Source organism: Pelobates fuscus, chromosome 5, assembly GCF_036172605.1.
Source record: "Pelobates fuscus isolate aPelFus1 chromosome 5, aPelFus1.pri, whole genome shotgun sequence".
Lineage (NCBI taxonomy): Eukaryota > Metazoa > Chordata > Amphibia > Anura > Pelobatidae > Pelobates > Pelobates fuscus.
The window spans coordinates 170882432-170909162 of NC_086321.1; the positions used below are offsets into that span (position 1 = coordinate 170882432).

At 40.6% G+C, this 26731-nt stretch overlaps 1 protein-coding gene across 1 annotated transcript in view; it reads right to left on the reverse strand.

Annotated features, from left to right (window-relative positions):
• Nucleotides 1-240: 240 nt before the first annotated feature.
• MYO1H (myosin IH) overlaps nucleotides 241-26731 on the reverse strand; it is a 79952-nt gene continuing 53461 nt past the window's right edge. The window contains exons 24-33 of the mRNA XM_063456448.1: nucleotides 20451-20535; nucleotides 19306-19465; nucleotides 12741-12824; nucleotides 7869-7962; nucleotides 7477-7532; nucleotides 4911-5046; nucleotides 4185-4255; nucleotides 4007-4104; nucleotides 3650-3746; nucleotides 241-293 (exon numbers count right to left, since the gene is read on the reverse strand). Of these exons, the coding sequence (XP_063312518.1) occupies nucleotides 270-293; nucleotides 3650-3746; nucleotides 4007-4104; nucleotides 4185-4255; nucleotides 4911-5046; nucleotides 7477-7532; nucleotides 7869-7962; nucleotides 12741-12824; nucleotides 19306-19465; nucleotides 20451-20535 (905 nt within the window). The 3' untranslated portion in view covers nucleotides 241-269. The remainder of the gene's footprint in view (nucleotides 294-3649; nucleotides 3747-4006; nucleotides 4105-4184; nucleotides 4256-4910; nucleotides 5047-7476; nucleotides 7533-7868; nucleotides 7963-12740; nucleotides 12825-19305; nucleotides 19466-20450; nucleotides 20536-26731) is intronic.

The following is a 26731-nucleotide window of genomic DNA, read 5'->3' on the forward strand; positions in this document are numbered from 1 at the left end:
TAGCTAGATTACCGTAGCTGTTTTTAATAGAATACTGTATTCTTAATTTCATCAGTAACTCTGACCCATGGAAAGGAGGTCTAAATGTGTTCATTAAATAAGAGTTCATGTGCAGTCTTTCTTTTAACAGCAGGTATGATCGCATTATTTAGAGCATTACGTCCACAAAGAACAAATCATCCAACAAATTCTGTTTTGTCCTGTAAATTCACACCTCGTGGAGGTAAATCCACACATGCCCTCAAAATATGATGTGCAGATGTTATTGGTTAGGACTTCAGTTTAGGAGATGCCTAAAAGAAAAAGAGGGAGGGATTGTATTAGAACAATTTAAATAACTAAAACTAGCTCTTTGAGTTTAGCAAAACAGTGCTATTAACCAAGAGCAGAAAGATATATGAGGTAAATTACAATCTAATTTCAGGTAATTATTGACATGTTATGGCTGCTGTTCCATTAATTTTCGACAACACTGTAACCACAACTTGAGCACCCACAAACAATGTTTCCTAAAACAGTTATTGATACTTAGCACATTGAACACCTAAAAAGGCTTGACAGTTATTAAACAAGTACCCCAAAATATTTGCCTAATCCATGATGTGCACAAGCAGCGTTCCCTAACAATTCCCCATCATTAAAATAGACCAATCATGAAAAGAGACTCGGCAACCTGTTTTAAATGTACACACACAAGAGCCGACATATATCACTGTCTGTGGGAATACGCACTAATCCAATCATTTTGGACTGAGGTGAAAACATGCCTTATTAACTTGAACATGCCCGCATTGCCATTGGCCCGAGAGTTCTTGCTTTTGGGACCCATCCCAGGTCAAGCCCTGACTAATAAATTTTTTTTTTAATAGTAGCAGCTATTGAAAGCAAGGCTATCCTAGAGGTCTGTAACTAGCCGAACGCTCCCACTTTACAATTATGTTTATCTAAACGTAAAATGTATTTTCTGTCAGGTCCCCTGCCCTCGCGCCGCTCGAGACGACCTTGCTTACCTCATCACCGTGAGCGGCGTAATCTGGTCCCTGTCTCCAGACTGGCAATGTGTCTGACGCTGAACGCTCCAGAGCAGCATCCTTATATGTGTGCTGCACCCGATCATGTGACCCAGCATACAGTGATGACCTCAGAGACCACAAGGGAGGGAAGAAACTCCACGTGGAGACCACAAGGGAAGGAAGAAACTCCTCCCACGTGTGTATATAAGCTAACCTCTCCCTCGCCTCAGTGCCCTGTTGTGGTCTTTGGTTTACTATTGAGCGTTGCACTTTTTTTTTTATTTCCTGGTTACAGATATTTGGCTTTGACTCTCGTTATTCCGTCTCTCTGTTTCCCTTGACCTCGGCTCCTGTTTTGACTATCCCTTATTGCATAACCCGACCATTCTAATGATTGGTATTGCAATTCTGTCTACTCTGTCCTGTCTGCGTGTAAGGGTTCCCTAGTGAACGTTACATTTTCAAAATGGATTATTTATCAACACTGACCAACAAAGAAGTCCTCGCAAGGAAATTTATCCTGACCTGGAGATCGTATATGCCTACTTTGGGTGATTCCTTTAAAACCAAAGAGAGAAACGCCCTGGACTACACGGCATGGTTCTCGGCAGAAGTAGTGGCGGGTAGAGACCCTTTACAAATAACATCTTGTTAAACATTAACGGTAATAAAACTGGAAGCATCCTTGATTACAATAGGAGGATGGGGGGGGGGGGGGGGGGGATAGGGAGTGAATCAGCACTTAGGTTTCCTATGTTTGTTTAATTATACCAAGTCCAGTCACCCACTTCCCAATGCTGAAACTGACATCATACAAGTCAGCTCTTTACCATATTGACACTCTGTCTTACCTCTACACACGTTACAAACAGACAAACCCTAACCAGACATAACTACTTTTTATAAGGTCTGATGTGACTGTGGCGAAACCAACCTCGCCACTATGAGCTGGAGAAGCCTGGTTGCTCGCCTGCTTCCTTTGGACTATGGACCAGACTTTAAAAAGCTTTATTTTACCTGCAGAAAGGCATATTCATGCCTTTCAGCCGGGGTGTTCAGTAGATTCCAGCTACCGAACAAACTACCGTATGAGGGACCACCTAGGAGATGGAGTGTGCCGTCAATTAACCGCCCAGAAGCTGCGGTTAACCGCAGCTTAATTGATGAACGCTGGGTGGCCTTTGTTCGTTTGCCGACCACGAGGTAGCGGCCATTTTAATCGTGCGAAAGACCAGTGGTGTTCGGCGAGGATTCTATGGAACTATAAACGGACACTTAATTGCACGAACACCGCTGAGCCGTCTGTCGCCTGGGTCCTATCGTACAAGGTTAACCGAACACTGGAATTCGGTATTTCTATGGGAATTGTAGTAACCCAGATAGCTATACCATGGAGCCTATTTGTGTGATTAAAGACTTTGGCTCCATGGCGATTAAACTGTATTCGTGTAGTCTGGGTGCCAGTCACTTAATAATGTGCACCCAGACCTGAGCTATCTGGGGATATGTAACATGTCTGTGTTGGGTGGAATAAAAGTGACTTTATATATTTTAAAGCATAATACTGTATTTAGATCCCCACATGTGTAATGGAGTCTTGTCTTTGTCCTGGGAGGTAATTGGATTACCTCTACAATTATCTCCAGGGCAGAAGAGAGGAAACCAGGATGCATTGTGGGAATGTTTACTGCTGTGTGTCTGTAATTGGTTTATGTCTGTCCTTTGTTACAGTCTTCCATTTGGTCCCCTAGGGGAGTGTCCACCAGGTGGGAGACCTGCATAAATACTGGGCAGGTAGCCCTGAGTAAATGAGTTGCTGTTTAACCCTGAAGCTGGAGTGTGTCTCTTTCTTGGGGGGAAGGGGACTGTATGCCGACTGCCAGGAGTGTAAGCTGTCCATATTGCTTTTCCGGTTCGGCTGCTTCCAGGGTTCGTGTGTCTGCTGTTCGAGAGTTGGTGAATTCGGGCAGTTTGGGAGTTCGGGAAGTTGGTGCTTATGGTAGCTGCTGGTCTATGGAAAAGGGGATTATCGCCTAAACGCATTTTTCCCCTTTTATGCTGAAACGGTCCGTTACAGTGACATATTACTGCAGACCTCAAAGACGCGATAATGACTGCACAAAGGCGCAGTCTCATTTTTATCAGATTGTTTTCCCTCTGTTTTCTATTGCTCCTTTTTTATGTTTTGTTAACTAAGAAAAGAAAAAGTGTATATATAACAGTATGTAATTTGCAGTGTCAACAGTACAACTGCTCATTATTCACAATTCACTTATATCACTGATATCTGACTTTCACAATAAAAAACTTGCCAATCTCCTGCAGGACTTGGGCCAAAAGTTGTATGCATCAGATTTCCTGAAAAAGACTGTAAACTCGTTTGAGCTATTGTTCCTGTTACATTATGTTATTATCTCATTTGGTAAATTCCCCTCTTATTGTAAAGTGCTGCGGAATAAGCTGGTGCTATATAAATACCAATAATAATAATAATAATAATAATCCAGAGAGTTGCTGAGAAATCAGGTTCCTTATGAAACAGGACCGACCTGACCAATCTGAAACATGGTCTCGCTGATAAGGGTACATAATAAAGTTTAGATAAAACGAAAGATATATTCCAGGATATAACTCACCACTGTCAAGTGTCCGTTCTTTGCTTTGTACACTTGAGTCTCGGGCCCTGATACGAAATCAATAATCCCTTCTTTACCTTGGAAATGAAAAGTGATGCTACAGGGGGGAAAAGATGCTGTGGTTTATCTCTAGATAACATGGTTTTCATAAACACAAGGTCACTTAGATTGTTTGTCACTTAGACACTTTACCTATTGTTCCAGTATGTAATACACGTTTTGTTACAGTGAAATGTTTGACTTGTTTACCTATTGTACGTGCTGCAGAACATATTGGCACTATATAAATCATTTTAATTGTCACATGATGTTCAAGGTACAGGAAAGTGTACATACAGTGCTTTGTGATATAAATACCTTCCTTGGGCGATACTGACTGCATCTTGCTTTGATGACAACACAGACAATTTAGTGACGGTTTCAAATATGTGGTCACACTGTAATATGGCATCTCCCTAAAACCATGAAAGAAACAAGACTATCATCAGCCATTCCACGTATGGTTCATAGAACAGGTAATTGTGCTGCTTCCTACCTTTTGCTTGTTGTCCTCTGGAGATACATGAATGATCAGGAAACCATCGCTCATGTTACTGACAGAAATTCCTAACAGAAATAAATACAAAACCAATTCAGTTGCAGTCCTGATCTCAGTAAAGCATAGCATTAATACCGGTAATTGATGTAGAAAAATGTTGACTTTCTAATGCCTCGTTTCCGCTGCGCGGATCGGGTCGGTTCAGTACGGTACGCTATTTTGAGTGTTTCCATTATGAAAGTGGCCCATACAACCGAACCGTACCGCACCATTTATGGTCCTGCTTCAGATGTAGGGCCATAGGAAATGGTACGGTACGGTTAGGGCAGAGCTACTGTACAATCCATTGATTGGATGACACGCTAGGCATTTTTTCTAAACCCTGCATGGCCCCTGAAGGTCTGACTGAGTGGAAACGCTTACCTAAATAGGCTGGGCCATTCTAAACCTTCCAAACTGTACCGACCTAAACCAATCCGCTCAGTAAAAACGAGGCATAAGGCTCTCATGCAATCAAGTTTATTATTATACAACACATGCAACCCACACAAACCTACTCGTGTCTTTTTCCTTATTTTATGTTTTCAGGAACATAGGATGATTAACCTGAGCCAGTAATTTAGCACAGGAGAGGCAGTTACTAAATAAGAAGCTACATATTTCTTAGCCCTACCATGTGAATTAATACATTTCTTAATACTAACATTATATTTGTTGTGTTACCTTTAAGGCTAGCATAGTCAATCTTCTGCTTGATCTTGGCTTGTTCTGTCACAAAGACAGCTGACTGTGTCATCAGGAGATGGCGGGGTCGGGCTTTGAACCCATGTCTGTCGTACTTGATAGCCATGGTGCCATACTGAGCAAAGAGAGAATGCCACGCACACAGCAGTTAGAATGCTAATGGAGCAAAATAAATGTGACAAAATGCATTCTAAAATATTTACACTCTTACATCAATATTGGAAAATACTGTGGATATTTCCCCATTATTTTTCTGGTAGCAGATAGTATTATGCTACTATGTCTTTCTCTTGCAACTTTGTGGAATAATATAATGTATTTGTCCAGGGTTATCTGTCTGAGTATGGCAAACTCTAATTGGTTATGATTTTGAAAAAAATGATCAAGGAAAAAAAATGGAAGTGAGACATTAACAAGAAATCTTGGAAAAGCACTACCTGCAGTGTCTATGGATTCCAACAGCGTATGTGAAGCTGCTGAAAGAAAACCTAACTGTTTTGCGATGTGGCATACCTATAACGTGGTCAGAACCACTGAGGGAGGTAGGTGGTACTGCCCCATGAAAGCTCTTAGTCAATAGGATAACTCAATACTACTATGTTTTTCACTTGTTTGGTTTTTGCATTTATAATTCTTTTTTCAAAATGAATTGCTAATATTCACAAGGAACATTTAATAGCAACATAAATGGATCGTTAAAAGTTTTTACGCTCTGAAAAGGAAAACTGCCCTCATGTCTGTGTTATCAGACATAAATCACGTGCATTATAGCCACTGTGTGTATTATTTTGTAATTCATACATGTAAGTAAATACCTCTTTTTAGTTCACTGCCTGGCTTATCCATGCTCCGCAGGGCCAGCCATCTTTAAGTTCTCTTTAGTCGGAAGCACCACAAATCTAACTATCTGCCATATAATATCCCCCACGCAGGGCTTAAAATTTGATGTCCTCTTCCTATCCAGACCTTAAATGTTACCCACCACTTGAAACCATAGCGTACTCTTCAGTGGTGAGTTGCTACTCACCAGGGCTAAATTTTCACACTCCAATGGCTAGCGGAGAATGTAAATTTTGAAGCCATTCCGCAAATGTCGAAAATGTCCATATTTTGTGCCCAAATCCATCTTTCCCTCTTTTCTATCCTAATGTCCCTTTTTTTAGGGGCTCCATATTGTTGGTGTGTAACAGAGATCCACAGCAATAATACTCACAGTAATGTGTCTTTAAACTACAATAAATGTAAATAAATTTAGAAATTGGTCTGTAAATAAGACACATTGTTTCTGTTATAAATTCCATTTTAGTTGCATAAATTGTTATTAGTAAGTCACCTAAATTAGTATTAGTATTAGTAAGTATTATGCTCTGAGCAATGTTCTGCTGGAAAACCTTAGATCCTGGCATTCATGTGGATTTTACTTGGACATGTACAACCTACCTAGAGATCATTTGCAGACCACTTAAACTCCTTCATGGCAAGGGCGTTTCTGGATTCAGGAAAATGCACCCTGCCACACTGCAAAAATTGTTCAAAATGGTTTGAAATTCCCCAGATCTCAATCCGATTGAGCATCTGTGGGATGTGCTGGAAACACAAATCTGATCCATGGAGGCACCACCTCATAACTTGCAGGACTTTAAAGATCCTACACATTATTAGGCAGGTGGTTTTAACTACAGTTGAACTATTTTTGTAAATTCTCAAATAGTTATATATATATTTTTTTGTTTACTTTGTGTACCTGGTTGTCCTGGCAAAGCCAGAGCAAACCATGCAAATTAATTTAACTTCCACAATGCCATATACACACGTTCAATACTAGGAAAGGAGTTTCCAAGCTCACATGTTCTTGTATGGCATTTCAATACAGTTGTCTAAGTGTGAAAGAGCAAGCCCTGAGCATCATGGAGCAATCTCCCTGGACACGGAAATGCAAAGGAGGTAAGTGTATTATTTACTTACAGTGCTGCACTCCTCACTCTAGTAGGTGATTTAATGCTATATACCACTGGTTACCAATTGTGTCCTCAAGGAGCACCACTAGTCTAAAATTAAGGCTTTCAGTTCTGTTGGACAAACAGATGAAACCTGGGCAGTTAGAAAAAAAAGAACAAGGAATTGTGACTTCCTGCGATTCTCAAAGTTATGTGCAGTCCTCATTGGTTTAGTTAAATTATAACCATTTCAACTCATTGAATTTGTTATAGAGGCTGGAGTGTACTGACACTGTTCCTCCATTTACTGTTAAATCATATTCAAGCAGTTTAATAGCAAATTAGGGTCCCCTGGCCGCCTACAACTTGACCACTACTGCAAGCAGAGGGAAACAATGCTTAGACTTGTGCTATCCATCCACCGGTCAAACTATAGCCTGTGGTAAGCAACTCTATGGTAATAAGGGGTGAGAAGTTCTACACATATTATTTATTACAACTGTTAATGTGAAAACATTACTGCCCATCACTTGAAAACTTGTAAGTAGGTTTAGTATGAGAGAAAGCTACACAGAGGAGTAACACACTGATTCTCATTGACGTCATACTTTAATCCTCTCGTAGTTCATGAGTTGAAGCACTTTTGGGTTGATATCCTGTTCACCTGCAAAATAAAATCAGATCCGTGTCATTTAATTATACAAATAAATCTAATATTTTAATATAGTATAGGGACAGAAACTCATCCATCCATCCAATCCATTGTGAAACTCTAGGGGTAAAAGGTCCAAGCCCTCTACTCTAAAATACAACACACCACTAGAATGCTTTGAGATTTTTATGTAATATTTTGGGTCAAGAAAGGGAAACTGGAAATGTGCAGTAAAGGGGTTAGAAACTACAAGTTTTTACATTCCAGTTAGGCCTATTGATTTACTTACAATTACCGTTACGATAATGAAGAACTTTGTTTTATAAAGAATATTCCAGGAAAACTTACTGAGCCTTGTCTCTTCAAAGGGTTGGTTGATGCTCTGTTTGTAACCATCTTTCTTTCCCTTAAAAACTTCACTGGTCACTGTCTTCAACTGGAGCTGCAAAGATAAATCAACAACTACATATATCCAGCGTTTACCTTTTTTTAAGTGTATATACGGATTAGATCACAGTGTTAAATTAATTGGTCATAGTGTATATGTGTGTAGCAGTGTTCATATGTGTGTTTGTGTCTGTTAGTATGTATGTATGTATGTGTGCATGGGAGAGTATGTGCTTAGTGTTAACATAGACCCGCCTAGACATTGTGACACAGACACAAAAGGGGCTTTTGGGAAAGGTTACATGTTATTTAATTATACAAATAAATCTAATATTTTAATATAGTATATGAACAGAACTCATCCATCCATCCAATCCATTGTGAAACTCTAGGGGTAAAAGGTCCAAGCCCTCTACTCTAAAATACAACACATCACTAGAATGCTTTGAGACCAAGGGGTTATTGGAGGATAGGTGTAATGGGTGAATATGGGGAATAGACACAAGTGAGGGGAGGAGGATTATGAGGAGGGTGTAATGACCTGGGGACGCAATAGAAGGGGGATGTTAACTGTGGGGGAAGTGAACTATGTACTAAGGGTTGAGGGAAAATACCTTTAATATTCTAATATTGAATGTAGGAAGTTGTGTTTTGTGGGAGTGTCTGTAGGGGGGAGAGTTTTGGCGGTTGAATATGGTGGTGGGCAGCATCTTGTTCTTGGACCCAGGCAGATCAATATATTGGGCAGTATTTAAATTGCTGTAGAACATCTACAATTTCTTTTATACTGGACAATACACCACGTATGCATTGGCAACTGGTGACTTTTGAAGTTGGTGGGGAGCAAGACTGAACACATGGATTTTACTCTGTCCCTAAATATTTTTAATCACGAATAGGAATATGCCAATATGAAACAACTACAATCCCATATGTAGGGAATAAACCATATAGACATATTCCTATTAATGAGTGAAATAAATAGGCTATTTTGAGGCTAAACTCAAATTTCAGATGTAATACAGAGTTTAGCCACAAGATGCCGTCAAAGAATTACTTTCCCACTAAAATAAAATAGAAATGTATTTATTAAGAAGAAAAAAAAAATATATTGAAGCAGATTTCCTGCATTCAGATTTTTATTTATAAATATTCTCCTACTGCCAGCCAACTACACACTGGGTCTTGGGTCATTATTTTAATGTTATTAAAGCGGCACTGTCATGCCGAATCCCGTTTTTTTTTTTAACCCCCCTCCCGCCTCCGCTACATCCAACTGACCCCTTAGTCACCCTCAAATGCCCCTAAGCCACCCAGATTACCTATTTATTAATCTGTATTTTCTGCCCCGATCTATATTCAGGGCGCCGCCATCTTTTTGTGGGTAGGTGAAGTCCCTGTGGGGCACGTCATCTGCCCACACTAGATAGCCTGTGAGATTCCCGCACATGCCCAGTGAAACACCTGGACATGCAAACGGGAATTTCATCCATTCATTCATTCATCAGACAGACGAATGAATGAATAGAAAAATCAGACGAACAAACTAACACTGAGTATCAGTGTTCGTTTGTTCGTTCAGTTTATTACAAGAAGGGAACTACCGGCATGCAGCTCCCTCCTTGTAATATGTAAAAATAGAAGCGGCAGGGAGCAGTGCTCCCCACCACTTCATAAGCCCCCCAGGTCCCTCCCTCACACTATGGGGGTCAATATGACCCCCATAATAGTATAAAGGAGATTAAAATCTCCCCAATGCCCCTACTCGCTATACCGCGAGTAGGGGCATGTCCACTAAACAGTGAACAGCCAGTGGCTGCTCACTGTAAAATAAAATCCCTACTATCCGGCCCCCACCCCTAGGCGGCGGGTGGGGGCCATAATGATAATGAGGGGGGGGGACCTACTGTCCTCCCCCCCCGGTCCCCACCCCTGGGCAGCGGGTGGGGGCCATAATGATAATGGGGGGGGACACCTACTGTCCTCCCCCCCCGGCCCCCACCCCTGGGCGGCGGGTGGGGGCCATAATGATAATGAAGGGGGGGACCTACTGTCCTCCCCCTCTCCGGCCCCCACCCCTGGGCGGCGGGTGGGGGCCATAATGATAACGAGGGGGGGACCTACTGTCCTCCCCCTCTCCGGCCCCCACCCCTGGGCGGCGGGTGGGGGCCATAAAGATAACGAGGAGGGGACCTACTGTCCTTCCCCTCTCCGGCCCCCACCCCTGGGCGGCGGGTGGGGGCCCTAAATCAAATACCCCCCCCCTCCATCAAAGGTGACTAGGGGTCCCCAAGCCCCTAGTCACCCACCCCCCACCCAAATAAAAAAGACCCTACCTACCCAAAAAAAAAAAACCAGAGCGCAAAAAAAATAATCCATCTTCACTCATGGAGGGCTCCGCGCAGACTGAGCTCCGCAGGGCGGGGGAAGGCTTATAAAGCCTTGCCCCGCCCTGCAATTAGGCTAAGAACACTCTGATTGGTGGGTGTAAGCCAATCAGAGTGCTCTTTGTCATTTACACAGCGTGGGAAAATTCAAAAGAACTTTCCCACGATGTGTAAAATGACACAGAGCACTGTGATTGGATGGATTTTGCGCTCGGGTTTTTTCTTTTTCGTCAGGTTTTTTTTTTGCGCTCGGGTTTTTTATTTTATTTTAAGTTTGACGGGTATAATGGATTTTTATTTGCCCTTTTTTGGGGCTGAAAAATGAAGATTTCAGAAAAAAGAAGACGTCGAATGGTAAGTTTCATTTTACTTTACAGGGTTGTAATTTTATTCCCCCCTCACTATTTTTTAGGGTGAGGGGGGTAGGTAGGGGCTTTTTTATTTGGGTGGGGGGGGTGGGTGACTAGGGGCCCCCTAGTCACCTTTGATGGAAGGGGGAGGGTTATTTGATGAAGGGCCTCCACCCGCCGCCCACAGGTGGGGGCCGGGGGGGGGAGTACAGGCTGCTCACTGTTTACTAGACATGCCCCTACTCGAAATATAACGAGTAGGGGCTAAGTTTACTAATACTAAGTAATCTTTACTTAGTATTAGTAAATGTGGCTGAAAGACCAATTTAGGTCTTTCAGCCTTTTAGTAGATAGCTCCCTGATACCGTGGGAATTAGGGAGTTATCTACTAAGCGCTTGCAAGATGCAGTCGCGGCAATGAATAGAATCGGAGTTCCATTCATTCGAATGAAATTGCGATCCGAACAAAGTGCTGAATTGCGTTCTAAAAGAACTGTTCTCATTCAGTTAGAACGCAATTCGGCAGTTTCAGCTAAAATGACAGGAAGCATCGTGGGAACAGGGAGGAAAGGTAAGAATGGGAAAATTGCTCTGACCAGCGGAAATGAAGCACACTTTACTCCTCCGCTGGTCAGAGCTGGTCAAGCGGAGGAATCTTCCATAAGGCAAAGAGTCCTTACTTTGTCTTATGATTTTAAGGAAAACTACAGCAGACAGGAAGAAAAGAAGATCCTGAGAGAGGGGGAGAAGAGGAAGAGATTGAGGAAAGGTAAGTTCGGCATGCCAGTGCCGCTTTAAGACAGGCACCCGGTGGCAATCAAACACTGGCCAGGGAGAGAGAAAGTATGGAGGTAGGCACAATATAAAACTGGCACCTGTCATCTGCAACTGCTGCTGTGACGTAAGTGAGGGAGTTGGGGAATCTGCCAGCTTGGCGGTAGGCACCTGATGGTAAAGCAGTGCCCGCCTCCATTGTTGAGGTCCAGACTGCTGGACATACGACAACAGAAGGCTGTTATTAGGGGAGGGAACCTGGGACTGTGAGTACGGCAGCAGGCCTCCGATGGTAAAGCGGTGCCTGCCACCATTCTTAGTTAAAGGGATACTATAAGTTCCAGAAATACAAAGCTGTATTCCCAGCACTATAGTTCCCTCTGCCTCCCCCCTCCCTTGTGACAGTGTGCCATAGGCCCTTCCCATAGGAAAGCAACTGAATCAATGCTTTCCTATTGGGACTAATATGATGCTAGAGGCCCTCATGCAGAGCGTGAGGACGTCCTGTGTCAGATACCGGACCAAAGGTCCGTTTGGATTCCTGAAGCGCCCTAGTGGATGTCTGGTAGAAAAAAATAATTGTTAGATGATTTTTTGCTTCCAAAATATTATCCATTGTCTATGAATAAGCTCTACTTGTGTAGTTTTCAATGTTTCCACTGCCAAATGCAAATTTAACCCTGGTCACTAGAAATGTACACCTGGTGAGTGTGCCATGGACTGGTAGACAGCCACTGGAGGCAAAGAACCAAGTGCCGTATGAGCACTACAGCTAGCACAAGGCTACTAGTGCCCAGAGGGGAAGGAGCGAGCTCATGGCGCAGTGAGGGAGTGAAGGAAGGAGCTGAGGGAGGCAGAGAGTTAGCCAAGTACCTACTGATCAAACTGGACCAGAAGAAGTGGAGTTCATACAACTCCACCCTCTGGTGCAAACAGCCAATGAGAACCAGGCTAGTATGCATGTCTATTATTGGAGATTTTTGGCCAGACCTATTTGCCACCCAAATGAGTTCCACTCCATAGAGTTTATTTAGATTCTGATTAGGCTTTTTTTTTTTACTCTCCGTAGCTACAGCAGAGGTGAATAACAAGGGTAACGGCAGTATTAATATTTAAAAGGACAGAACACATTTTATCATTCAGACACCTATTCAATGTGTAAGTTTACACCCAAAAAAGGTAAAAACACAATAGAAAAATAGAATGATATAGTTTATTTGAAAAAATAATAATTTAAATTGAATGGGCCATCACTGTAGGTATGTCGAGGCATCCATTTTGTCTCCTACAGGAGGCGGTTACTGTGTGAAATGGCACATTACCTGCTCTGTCCTTTGAGGCGTGATTGCCCTGCAGTATTTTCTCACCAAGTTCCTCATACAGAGTTTGTGTAGCAAGTCTGACGTCTGAAAAAAAATTATTGTTAGATGATTTTCTGCCTTCAAAATGTTATCCATTGTCAATGAGTAAGCTCAACTTGTGTAGTTTTCAATGTTGTTTCCACTGGCAAGTGCAAATGTAACCCTGGTCAGTAGAAATTCACACCTGGTGAGTGTGCCATGGACTCTCCAGGCTTAAAGAGACAAGTAACTTTTAAAGTAATAGTGTATGACATGAAATTTTAAGACCTGGTTGTACAAACTGGCCTTTTTTTTTTAACTCCAGTAATTTTACGTTTATTACACCATATAATTGTTAAATAATACATATAAATTACAAATAGTTTTTCTTCTGTGGATTTTTGTAGTTGGGACTTTTCACTTGAAATATGTTGTGTGGTAATCAGTGGTGGAACTAATAAAGAGAAAGCCGTAATGCAACAAATATTTCTGGGCCCTCCTAATGCAAGGGTGGCCAAAAGGTAGATACCTATCTGTCATACATCTCCCACGATGCTATCCCAGCTGGAGAACTACTATTTGCCCATCCTTGCTGGGTTGTGAGCAGTGTTTGTGCGTTTGAATGTAAGAATGTTTTCTATAGAGTACCTGTGTGCATGTAGGGGTGTATTACTTTTGCCATTGGAATGCAGTGGTGTTTTGTATGTAGTGTTGGCTTTTATTTGTAGTGTTGGTGTTTGAATGAAGGAGTATTTGTATCTAATTCTAATGTTTTAATACAGGGGTGTGATTAAATGTAATGTTTACATTTGATTGCAATGTTTGTGTTTGTAGTGTTGGCTGTGTACATTTGTGTAGTATTGTTGTTTAAATGAAGGGGTGTGTTTCTATATAATTTTGGTGTTTGAGGGGATTTTGATGTAATGTTTGTGTTGGTGTTTGATTGCGAGGCTGTGTGCACATACTCATATACACTGCCACATACATACTTATAAAGATATACACACACATTAACACATACATAAACACACATATTCATGATACACTTACAAACTGACATACCGATACACAGACTGACATGTACACATACTGATACACAGATACATAGCTGGAAGGTACTGACCATCTCTCACTGCCCTTCTGGCATCACCGATGTGAAAAGGCCACGGTGCCCAATTGGGCCCCTGTTCAGCAATACCTATCGAATGGTCCTAAGTGTAGACACCTTAATACAGACGCCTGCCCTGCCTGTTAAAATCCCCCTCCCTACCTCCTGTCCTGTGTCTGCTGGTTGTAGGACTCTGGGATCACTGCAATCAGTCTGAGGAGCCTGCCCACTCAGACTGAACACAGTGATATGCAAGCAGGAGAGGGGAGAGAACTGGCCAAGAGGAGGGAGAGAAATCGGACAACTCAGAAATGAAAGCCACACACACCTATTACACACACTGCCGCCCCCACTATCCACACACACTGTTACACATACTGCAACAGGTTATCTAAAAAGGAAACAAAAAGAAAAATGGAGGAAGGCAATGGGATCACCACTTAGATACTATACCCCTATTAATTATATATTAACTCATTGGTTCTCAAAGTAATCCTTAGGCTCCCCTACCACTCCAGAATTTAGGGATTACCCAGTTGTGTTTGAGGTGTTTTTTTTTTCTTTTTCTAAAAACACCTTAGACTCAATAGGGTAATCCCTAAATCCTGGACTGGTATGGGAGCTTTAAAGGGACACTATAGTAATCATAACAAGTTTAACTTAATGAAGTATTCTTAGTGTATAAATCATGCCTCTGAATTCTCACTGCTTAAAAACCTGCTATTTAGAAGTTAAATAACTTTTGTTTCCACATATGGTGGAGCTGCACCAGAATCGCAACATTCTGGGGGATGATCAAGGACACCGTGACGGACATCTTTGAAGAACCCCAAGTGCTTGGTGTTGAACAGGTGCTACACCGATCTCAGATCTCCCTCTTTTACCTATTTCTACCTGCCTTATATTCCCCCCTCCCCGACCCCCCCGACACTTTTTCTTTCTTCCTTTCTTCTCTCGAAGTAATGCATTCGGTCCATCCTTGATTGACTGCGACCCACCCATGCATGCTCTGGATGGAGGTACAATCTTAATTGGATAACACTCGATTGTACAAGTGTAGCGGTGACTGCAACGGCCGGCTTTCTTGGCTCAGGGCACAAGTGGGGCCGCAGACTCTATTTCTCTAGTTAGTGCACTTCAGTATCCACATAAGGGAGGCGTGGTGGAAGGCCGGAACAAAAGCTAAGCCTAGTTCAACTCCCTGCAACTCGTTTTTGAGTGGCAGATAAGGAACCAGACTGTCACAAAAATGTCTCCATATGCAGTCGAAACCACTCTAGTATGACCTTATACACACCATTTCCCCCGGTAATTACTTCCCAATGCAACCAATGTATATTTCAGACATGAGGTCCTACCCTCTTCCCCACCCAGGTAGCTATATGTAGATGAGTGATGTGCATTTAATATACTATGTTTACTGTTTTTTGTTTTTTTCTTTTTCTTTTCTATCAAACAACCTGCATGTCCCATCCTGTTCTTTATCTCTTATCTGTGAAAAACTTCAATAAAACTCTGATTAAAAAAAAAAAAATCACTTTTGCTTCTGTTTATGCAGCTATCAGGCCTGGACTGGGAAAAAAGTTAGGCCCAATAATTTTTTAATCACAGTGGCCCACTGAAAAGGGGTCTGGGTCCAACAGGAGATGTTTTGTCATCACTAATGACATGCATGCCCCCTCTTGAAGTGAAAGTGAGCATGTTGGTCCAATACTCTCCCAGGGCAACCCATGCACAGAGCCCTGCTGAACAGCTCTTGAATGAGAAAAAGGCCTTGTATTTGATCTACTCAGCGCAAGCAAATTTATTAACATGATTGCGCTGTTTGCTTGTGACTTGTCTCTGGTGTCCCCATACGTGGGATACCAGAGGACAAAAGGGCCCGGAAAGCATATTGTGCATGTGTTTGTTTCAAATGTTTTTATTGGGTTTTTCAAATATATTTTCATACAATATAATAATATTAATATTAATAATAATATTAATAAACATTTTGATAATACATACATACATGGCGTCATACTTGACTCTGGTCTCACCTTTGAGTCTCACATCCAGTTTGTTGCCAAGTCCTGTAGGTTCCAACTCAAAAACATAGCCCGCATCCGCCCCTTTCTTACGCAAGATGCTACCAAGGAGCTTGTCCATGCTCTAGTAATTTCCCGCATGGATTACTGTAACCCTCTCCTGATTGGTCTCCCCAAAAGCCGTACTGCCCCGCTACAGTCTGTAATGAATGCTGCAGCTAGACTGATTTTCCTATCCAGTCCTCTCACACCTCGCCCCTCTGCCAGTCCTTACATTGGCTCCCTGTATCCTATAGGAGTCAATTCAAAGTGCTAACCCATACATTTAAAGCACTGAACAATTCCAGCCCCTCTTATATCTCTTCACTGATCCAGAGGTATGCCCCTCCTCGTACCCTCCGCTCTGCCCGCGACCACCTCCTGACCGCTGCTCGCACCCGTACGGCCAACTCACGCTTGCAGGACTTCTCACGGGCGGCTCCTCTCCTATGGAATAACTTGCCTACTGCCATCAGACTCTCCCCTAGTCTTCAATCATTTAAGAAGGGCCTTAAATCCCATCTCTTCAGGAAAGCGTATGGCCTCCCAGAGTAATCTCTCCCTTACATACCTGTCCCTATGGGAAAGTGCTTTGCTCTCTCCTCCAGCTCTGCTTCACTCCTACTTGATATTTCCTATCCTAATGTTTCTAATACCCCACCTCCTATAGACTGTAAGCTCATTTGAGCAGGGTCCTCTTCAACCTATTATTCCTGTAAGTTTTCTTGTAATTGTCTTATTTATTGTTACATCCCCCCCTCTCAAAATATTGTAAAGCGCTACGGAATCTGTTGGCGCTATATAAATGGCAATAATAATAATAATAATAATAACATAAGATTAATAACAATACATCTATAAAATAATAATAATACAATGAAAATAAATTAATACAAAAAAATGAATAAACAAAAATAAATAAATAAATGTAATAATAACGATAAAAAAAAAAAACGGTCCGGGAATAATAAATAGAAAAAGAAATTAAACAATAACATAATTTTATATATATAATCATCCAGAAAAAGTTACATATTTTTAGTCATTTGATATATCCTATTTAAAAAATGAAAAACATTATTACAATATTAACAGAATTTACTTACATAATATTGTGCATGTGTTTGGAACCTGCTTGTGGGATTGGGTGTGTAGAGTGAGCTGATAGTGGTGTGGTGTTTTGTGTAAATAGGTTTATTTCAGTTGTGTTGTGTTTATGGTGTAATAGGGGTGCAGTGTGAGTGGTTCAGTGTGTGTGTGTAAGAGAGATAGAGTGTGTGTTGAGGGGTGCAGTGTGTGTGTGTGTGTGTGTGTGTGTGTACAGAGGGTGCAGTGTGTGTATGAGGGGTGCAGTGTGTGTGAATTTGGTGGGAGTTATAGTATGGGGTGGGAGCAGATTAAAGCAACATATATATTTTTTTATTATTGAAAATATATACTTTATATCCCCCCTCCCTTACTTACTTTTGCTAAGGGAGGGGGAATATCGCTTATTAAAGGGTTGAAGCTGTGGTGGTCTTAGTGGGGAGGGTACTCTAGCCTGCAGCTCCTGGGGCTAGAGTTAATTATCGTGAGATTGGACCATTGCCATGGTAACGGCGGCCAGGCTCTGACCTCGCGAGAGGAACCTATTGTAGCTACAGGCTAAAGCTCCTGGGTCCTCTCCTCTCTACCTGCCCTCTCCCTAGCTGCTGCCCAGCAAAGTGTCAGACTCAGTGGGCTGGTGAGGGAGATCGTTGATCTGCTCACTGATCGGTAATGGCACACAGCATGGGTGCCGCTTAGATAGCACGGGCCCTGCATAGTTCGGCAGGGGAGCTTGTCTGATCTCTCCTGCAAACAGGTGTCCATGGCGATCATGGCCCACTAGACATTGCCCAGATAACCTAATGGCCAGTCCGGGCCTGGCAGCCATACCACCCCTGTCTGTGACTGACACAGCCTGTGTGAAAAAAATATTGTTCAATTTTCAATCAGATGTTACTTACTTTCCAAGTTTTTATCACCTGTTCTGTAAACTGAACTTTAATTACATGCAGGAGGCTCCTCCAGCCGTCAGCAATCTTTTAACAGAGCAGGAGATCAGAAATTCTAAACTAAACAGACTTTGCAATAAAGGAAGTGAAAACATTAGATGACTCTTTACAGGAAGTGTTTAGGAAGGCTGTGTAAGTCACATGCTTTGATGGGTCTCTGTGTTAGTACAACCCAGCCCAAAACCCAGCGCAGATGCGATAGAAAGTTGCTAGTATTTCAGCTTTTGAGAGGCCATATCACAAGGCTTTTGGCTTTGCGGCCATCTTGAAAAAATCCACCACTGGCCCGCTGTTCCAAAGAGCACCTTGCCACCTTTATGGGCTACTAGCCTCCTTTGTGAGGACCAGGCTAACCCCACCGGGGTCCAAAAGGGGGGCAAGTAGCAGGGGCCTCAAAAGATGAGGATCAGAGGGCTGGTGCAATGCAGAGGGAGGCAGTGGCCATCTCCACCACTTGGCCATCGGGCCATGCCCCAGGCTTATGGAGACTCAATCCTTGCACCAAAAAGCCCATCCCGACCTCTACGTGGTGCAGAATGGTTCCATGACTTTAACCCCTTGGGTAAATTGCAGCATGACACGTACGTTTAGCAGTAAATCTTCGAAAGAGCAATATCACCATGCGTCCATTTTGGCAGTCAGGACCTGTTCCCCTTTTTGTTTAACTTTTGGCTGATTATTAAAGGGATACTATAGGCAATGAGCAATGAGGCTGCAGGGGCATGATTTATATACCAAACCTGCATCAAACTAAATTTGTTTTGGTGCCTATAGTATCCCATTGATGTCTTTGTGGGTTATGCTCAGCATTGAGCAGATACTACTACTACCTACACTTTTACACGCTACATGCTTACTGCTACATGCACTGTGCATGCACACACTATACACAAACACAAACTGACACACATACTTAAAAATGCATACATACAGACAACAGACAGCAGACATGCACTCAGACATTTACACACACTCCTGCACATGCGCACACACTATACACACTCACACTTTAAGCGGTAATGTTTGTAGTTCATATTTACAAGGCATAGACAATTAGGAAATAACTTCAGTTATAGCTGAATATATATACAGGTCTAAAACATGAATAGCTTATATATAACAGGTAATGACTGACAGAACCCTTTAAAATTGAGACACATCTATAGCATAACTACTAAGTGAAAATGTTGAGGACTGCTTTTTTATATCTGACAATCTCAATATATTTTTTTATATCTATTAGTATCATCTTATGCCAGGGCATTGCATTAAACTTTCCCAGTATTCCAGAGTGTACTCAATATACCAGCTTTTTTTTTATTGTGGATCACTTATACCTTTGTCAGGGCTTTTGGTGGGTTAAGCCAAGTCTTATCCAGGACATGTTTGGGCACGTGGTCTCTCAGCTTCCAGAGATAGTTGTACTGCATGATGCCAATGAAATCTTTGTTTTTATTATTTTGAGGCTCATTGCGGTTGATAAAACCCTGTATAAACCTAGAAATAAGAAAGAGAAATTTACTATAAATGACATCATTACTGATACTAACATAACCTTCAGGACCTCCAGTACATGGCTTTTCCATCTCCAATTCACATTATTGACAGAGAAATAAGCCAAGACTCCCATTACGCTGTGTTTCTTTATTCTGTAAAATGAATACAAAGTAACATTCGGATCTCATATGTTTTTTTTTTTGTCAAGCACTTGCCAAGACCCTCTTTGGGATGAAATGATAACATATCAACGTCTTGGAATTATTTTTCTTTTATTAATGTAACTGTGTTACAGCACTGACACCCAGATAAGTTGCCAAACTGAAATAATAGTCAGAACTGGGTGTCAAACCCATCTAAAATGGTACACCTACTTACAATAAAGAGGTCCAGGGCACTCCTGACACCATAGTCACTACATAGTGCTGTAGTGGGGATTTATGCTTGGAGTGTTTTTTCTTTTCTTTTATAGTGGATATGGTGCTTTGAGTATTATTATTTTTCGGAGGGAGGGGACAAGTAATACCTCAACTAGCTCAACTCAAATTCTTACCCTCAAAAGTCCCCACCCTCAAAAGTCCCCAAGGATAGTGATATTATTCTCATACATTATTCCTATAATTGCATGCTCAATTATTCCAAGACATTGGAAATTGACTTTAATGCCAATCTTACAGCAAATTACTGACACAGTAGAGGAAAACATGCAAACTGGTAAACAGGCCTGTGGTTTCCCAATATGAAGGTCTGGCAGACTGCAAGGGTCTTCTGGGCTTTGAATATGCGTGGCTTCCGTGGCATAAGTTTATTGATAATTTTTCGTGTATTGTAAAACTACATATGTGCTATACTTTGGTCCTTGTTAGGTGTAGTTCATCATAATGTACTGATTATTTAAACTAATAAAACATATTTTCTAGTATGATGATTGAAAGGTACATTTTATTTATTGGTCATTTGTACTGTTAATTACTGCTAAACTTACTTCCGGATAACCTGGGCTGCCCACTTTCTTTTTTTGGCTGATTTACGTGCCAATACTCCCCGCCAGCACGACTCCAACTTAATAGCTAAAAAAAATAAGGTGGTAGGATTGGTTTGAGCAGGTCAGATCCACATATTGTACATTTCCACAAACTTGCATGAAAAACTGGCTATGCTATCATAAAAAAAGAAACAAAAACAAAAACATGAAAAAGAAATGGCAAAAATATCTACACAGTGCATTTTATTTCTTATGAAGTACTATATCTAGATGCTTTCTAACTTCGGTACAAGATATATATAAGGCCTTCTTCAAGAGGTGAGTACTTCCTTTTCTGTTCTGGAACTGTCATTTCTACATTTTGTTGCCCACATAAACACTAAAGTAGGGCACAGCTTGAGAATGATCTCTCTGAGAATAAAACGTTGCACAGCTTGAGAAAGATCTCTCTGAGATCGAAACGTTACACAGCTTGAGAAAGATCTCTCTGAGATCGAAACGTTGCACAGCTTGAGAAAGATCTCTCTGAGATTAAACCGTTGCACAGCTTGAGAAAGATCTCTCTGAGATCGAAACGTTGCACAGCTTGAGAAAGATCTCTCTGAGAATAAAACGTTGCACAGCTTGAGAAAGATCTCTCTGAGATCGAAACGTTACACAGCTTGAGAAAGATCTCTCTGAGATCGAAACGTTGCACAGCTTGAGAAAGATCTCTCTGAGATTAAACCGTTGCACAGCTTGAGAAAGATCTCTCTGAGATCGAAACGTTGCACAGCTTGAGAAAGATCTCTCTGAGAATAAAACGTTGCACAGCTTGAGAAAGATCTTTCTGAGATCGAAACGTTACACAGCTTGAGAAAGATCTCTCTGAGATCGAAACGTTGCACAGCTTGAGAAAGATCTCTCTGAGATCGAAACGTTACACAGCTTGAGAAAGATCTCTCTGAGATCGAAACGTTGCACAGCTTGCGAAAGATCTCTCTGAGACCAAAACGTTGCACAGCTTGAGAAAGATCTCTCTGAGATCAAAACGTTGCACAGCTTGAGAAAGATCTCTCTGAGATCGAAACGTTGCACAGCTTGAGAAATATCTTTCTGAGATCGAAACGTTGCACAGCTTGAGAAAGATCTCTCTGAGATCGAAACGTTGCACAGCTTGAGAAATATCTTTCTGAGATCGAAACGTTGCACAGTTTGAGAAAGATCTCTCTGAGATCGAAACGTTGCACAGCTTGAGAAAGATCTCTCTGAGACCGAAACGTTGCACAGCTTGCAAAAGATCTCTCTGAGATCGAAACGTTGCACAGCTTGAGAAAGATCTCGCTGAGATCGAAACGTTGCACAGCTTGAGAAAGATCTCTCTGAGATCGAAATGTTGCACAGCTTGCAAAAGATCTCTCTGAGACCGAAACGTTGCACAGCTTGAGAAATATCTTTCTGAGATCGAAACGTTGCACAGTTTGAGAAAGATCTCTCTGAGATCGAAACGTTGCACAGCTTGAGAAAGATCTCTCTGAGACCGAAACGTTGCACAGCTTGCAAAAGATTTCTCTGAGACCGAAACGTTGCACAGCTTGAGAAACATCTCTCTGAGATCGAAACGTTGCACAGCTTGAGAAAGATCTCTCTGAGACCGAAACGTTGCACCGCTTGAGAAAGATCTCTCTGAGATTGAAACGTTGCACAGCTTGAGAAAGATCTCTCTGAGATCAAAACGTTGCACAGCTTGAGAAAGATCTCTCTGCGATCGAAACGTTGCACAGCTTGAGAAATATCTCTCTGAGATCGAAACGTTGCACAGCTTGCAAAAGATCTCTCTGAGACCGAAACGTTGCACAGCTTGAGAAAGATCTCTCTGAGATCGAAACGTTGCACAGCTTGCAAAAGATTTCTCTGAGACCGAAACGTTGCACAGCTTGAGAAAGATCTCTCTGAGATCGAAACGTTGCACAGCTTGAGAAAGATCTCTCTGAGACCGAAACGTTGCACAGCTTGAGAAAAATCTCTCTGAGATTGAAACGTTGCACAGCTTGAGAAATATCTCTCTGAGACCGAAACGTTGCACAGCTTGAGAAAGATCTCTCTGAGATCGAAACGTTGCACAGCTTGAGAAATATCTCTCTGAGATCGAAACATTGCACAGCTTGCAAAAGATCTCTCTGAGACCGAAACGTTGCACAGCTTGAGAAAGATCTCTCTGAGATTGAAACGTTGCACAGCTTGCGAAAGATCTCTCTGAGACCGAAACGTTGCACAGCTTGAGAAAGATCTCTCTGAGATTGAAACGTTGCACAGCTTGCAAAAGATCTCTCTGAGACCGAAACGTTGCACAGCTTGAGAAAGATCTCTCTGAGATCGAAACGTTGCACAGCTTGCGAAAGATCTCTCTGAGATCGAAACGTTGCACAGCTTGAGAAAGATCTCTCTGAGATCGAAACGTTGCACAGCTTGCGAAAGATCTCTCTGAGATCGAAACGTTGCACAGCTTGAGAAAGATCTCTCTGAGATCGAAACGTTGCACTTGTTTCTAATAAATCTGCGGTTGAATTGAATCCTGAGTGCCTGGACCACATCTTTGTTCAAATAGAGCAATGTCATTGTCATGTGATGCTCTAAATGTGCTAATTGACACTCATGCATCTGCAGAGAAGTGCACTTCCACACATTTTAGGCATTTGATACATTTTGGCCTAAATTATCATCTGTACATTTTATTTTTCAGCTTTCAGCCTCTTAACCCTGTCTCCAGTATTCCACAACATGATCAATTTCTCAGAAATTTTACACATGCACTTCAATATGGCTTATGGTTTTTATATATTTCTGCCAGATAATAAAACTATCTAGTAATAACACAATTCTATTAATAATGGGCTATTTTAAATTGATAATTGACTTGCAAAATGTTTGTGTTAAAAAAAAGTTAATTTAGAAAACAAATATTCTATTTTGTAATATACTTCATGTCGAAATATGGACAGAAGGTGAACTGCTAGAAAGGGCATTGCTTGTAAATATGTGTGTGTGTGTAACATGTGTCTGTGTGTATCTATATATATACTACGTAAATCCAATATGCTTGCACTCCTGGTGATAATCACGATATTGCCCGGTGCTGATCCAGCAAAATTAGTAGAAATCCCAGTAAGTTATGGTAAAATGTAACTTTTGATTCATATCAAAAAATAATAAAACATCAATATATATATATATGTAAACAATGCGATATTCTGGCACCCTACCCTCAAAAAAAGCAAAATCAGATACCTTAATCGACCAAGGTGCCATCTCAGTGCTGAATATAGAAACCAAAGTAGAAATGAGAACATTCATTGGTTTTTGTGAAATAAAAATTGTCTGAAATTTGCATGAAAAAAAAAATCAACGTTTCGGACGATATAATAGATAAAGACCATATTGGTCGAAACATTGATTTTTAATGCAAATTTAATACAAATTTTTCTTTCACAAAAACCAACGAGTGCTCTCATTTCTACTTTGGTTTGTATATAAATATATATTGGCTCCATTTAGTCTCACAACCCTCCAAAATATTGCTATCCCTCCGTAGGCAAACAATTACTATTCTGACCCCATCCCAACTAGTATAGTGTTGGAGTGTAATGCAACATTCGATGAAAGACTCAACATTGTACTCAGCACCTAGTCACTCAATAATCAACATGCTATCAACAAAGCAGCATCTAAACAGGCTCTGGCCTATCAGGTTTCCCAGTGGGACTTCAGAGATCTGATTGCAATCCGAGCAATGATTGCAGGTGGTGAGGGACAATCCTCAATTTACACATTACAGCAGATAGAGGGAGGAATTGATCACTAGCACTTGTGAACATGAATCTGCACTGGAGAAGAGCAGCCCACAGCAGCTATCGCAGCTCCTGCCCTTGACCTGCACCTGGCAAGCCCAGTACCCACTGGACCCCATGGAAATCACACACACAAAGCTGCAGAAGAAGATGCCTCACCATCATACAAATAATATGACACACAAACACATGCAGCCCCCACAAACACAACACCTCTGACAATCCACATACAGTCACACAATCCAAAAAGCAACCTCACATGCAATACCACAAGTAGCCCCACACATACACACACCACCAAACACCCAATGTGATATGTCATCCACACACACAATTCCACAAGCACTGTCCACATTCGTAGGTATCATACACAATACCACAAACTACTCATGAACATATACAATATAACAGCCCACATACGCACAAATAAAACATTACAAAGCAACTATAGGACCCATAAATAACACAAGCAGATTATGGCAACATATACACCTCAAATTATTTTTTTTAAATAGGACCAGCACGCCGAGGAACTTCAAGATCTTGTTTTGACACATTACTGCTAAAAGGTTGCCTACCGCTGATATAAGCAGTTGGTATGCAATACTGTTACATCTTATACTTGGGTTTATGTAACTATACTATACATATAAACAGTTCATATACATTTCAAATATATTTATTAACCCCTTCAGGACGGAGTCAATAGTACACGTTCTGATCAAAACAAAACGTAAACAAAAACTGGAATTTGCGCCATATGTCTGTTCACCCGTAGTTCCCCTCTTTCATATTAAATGCACCCACACTTATTATATATCATTTTGTTCAGGAGAAACAGGGCTTTCATTTCATATAAAATATTTGTATTTGAAACAATTTATTATGAATAAAATTAAAAAAAACTGTGAGAAATTTTAATTTTTTTTTTAAATTTGTAGTTCCGCCTCACATTTTAGCTGTAAATGTCATAATACTGTTAGGTTTTACGGCAACAAAATGCACATATTTGTAATCAGCAATGTCTCACGAGTACAACAGTACCCCCCATTAACAGGTTTTATGGTGTTTTGGAAAGTTACAGGGTCAAATATAGAACGTTCCATTTTCAAATTGAAATTTGCCAGATTAGTAATGTTACCTTTGAGACGGTGTGGTAGCCTAGGAATGAGAATTACCCCCATAATGGCATACCATTTGAAAAAGTAGACAACCCAAGGTATTGAACGTGGGGTATGTTTAGTTTTTTTTAGTAGCCACTTAGTCACAAACACTGGCCAAAGTTAGCATTCATATTTGTTTTTGTGTGAAAAAAGCAAAAAACTAATATTTGGCCAGTGTTTGTGACTAAGTGGCTACTAAAAATTACTGGACATACCCCATTTGCAATACCTTGGGTTGTCTACTTTTGCAAATGGTATGCCATCATGGGGGTAATTCTTATTCCTGGGCTACCATACGGTCTCAAAGGCAACATAACTAATCTGGCAAATTTCAATGTCAAAAAAATTAAATGCAAGCCTTATATGTGACTCTCTAACTTTCCAAAACACCATAAAACCTGTACATGTGGGGTACTGTTATTCTCGGGAGATTTCACTAAACACAAATATTAGTGTTTTAAAACAGTAAAACATATTACAACAATAATATAGTCCATAAAAGTGCCGTTTGTTTGTAAAAAATGCAAAAAACGTAACTTTTACTTAAAATATCATCATTGTAATACAATTTACCAGTTTTAAACACTAATATTTGAGTTCAGCGAAGTCTCCCGAGTAAAACAGTACCCCCTATGTACAGGTTTTATGGTGTCTTGGAGAGTTACAGGGTCTAATATAGTGCTTGCGAATTAAATTCTCTGCACTTTCTCCCTGTGTTGTCAGGCATGTCAATCAAATTTTAATTAATCAAATGACATAATTATGTTAAAAAATTACTTAAATATACACGTAGAATTTTAATATATATGCATTTATAGGTATATAAATTCTACGTGTATACTAATGTAATCTTTTATGTAATTATATGTATTTATCTTTATATATATATTTGCGGTTATTTGTATTTTATATATAGATAGATATATATAGAATGTCATGCTAAGTGTATTCTGTTTCCAATATATATATATTAATAACAAAATACAGTTAGAATGAAATTACATATGAATATATAATTTATTTTATATTTTGTTTCAATATTTTATTTATTTATTTAATTATTTTATTTATTTATTATTGTAATTATGCGTATATATATAATATATATATGTAGATCTATTATATATAATATATATACATATTATATATATGTAAGGTCATTCTAAGTGTATTTTAATATTAATATATATACTAATATTAATATTAAAATACATTACGTATGACGTTACATATATATAATATGTATATATATTATATATATATAATATATATACATATTATATATATATAA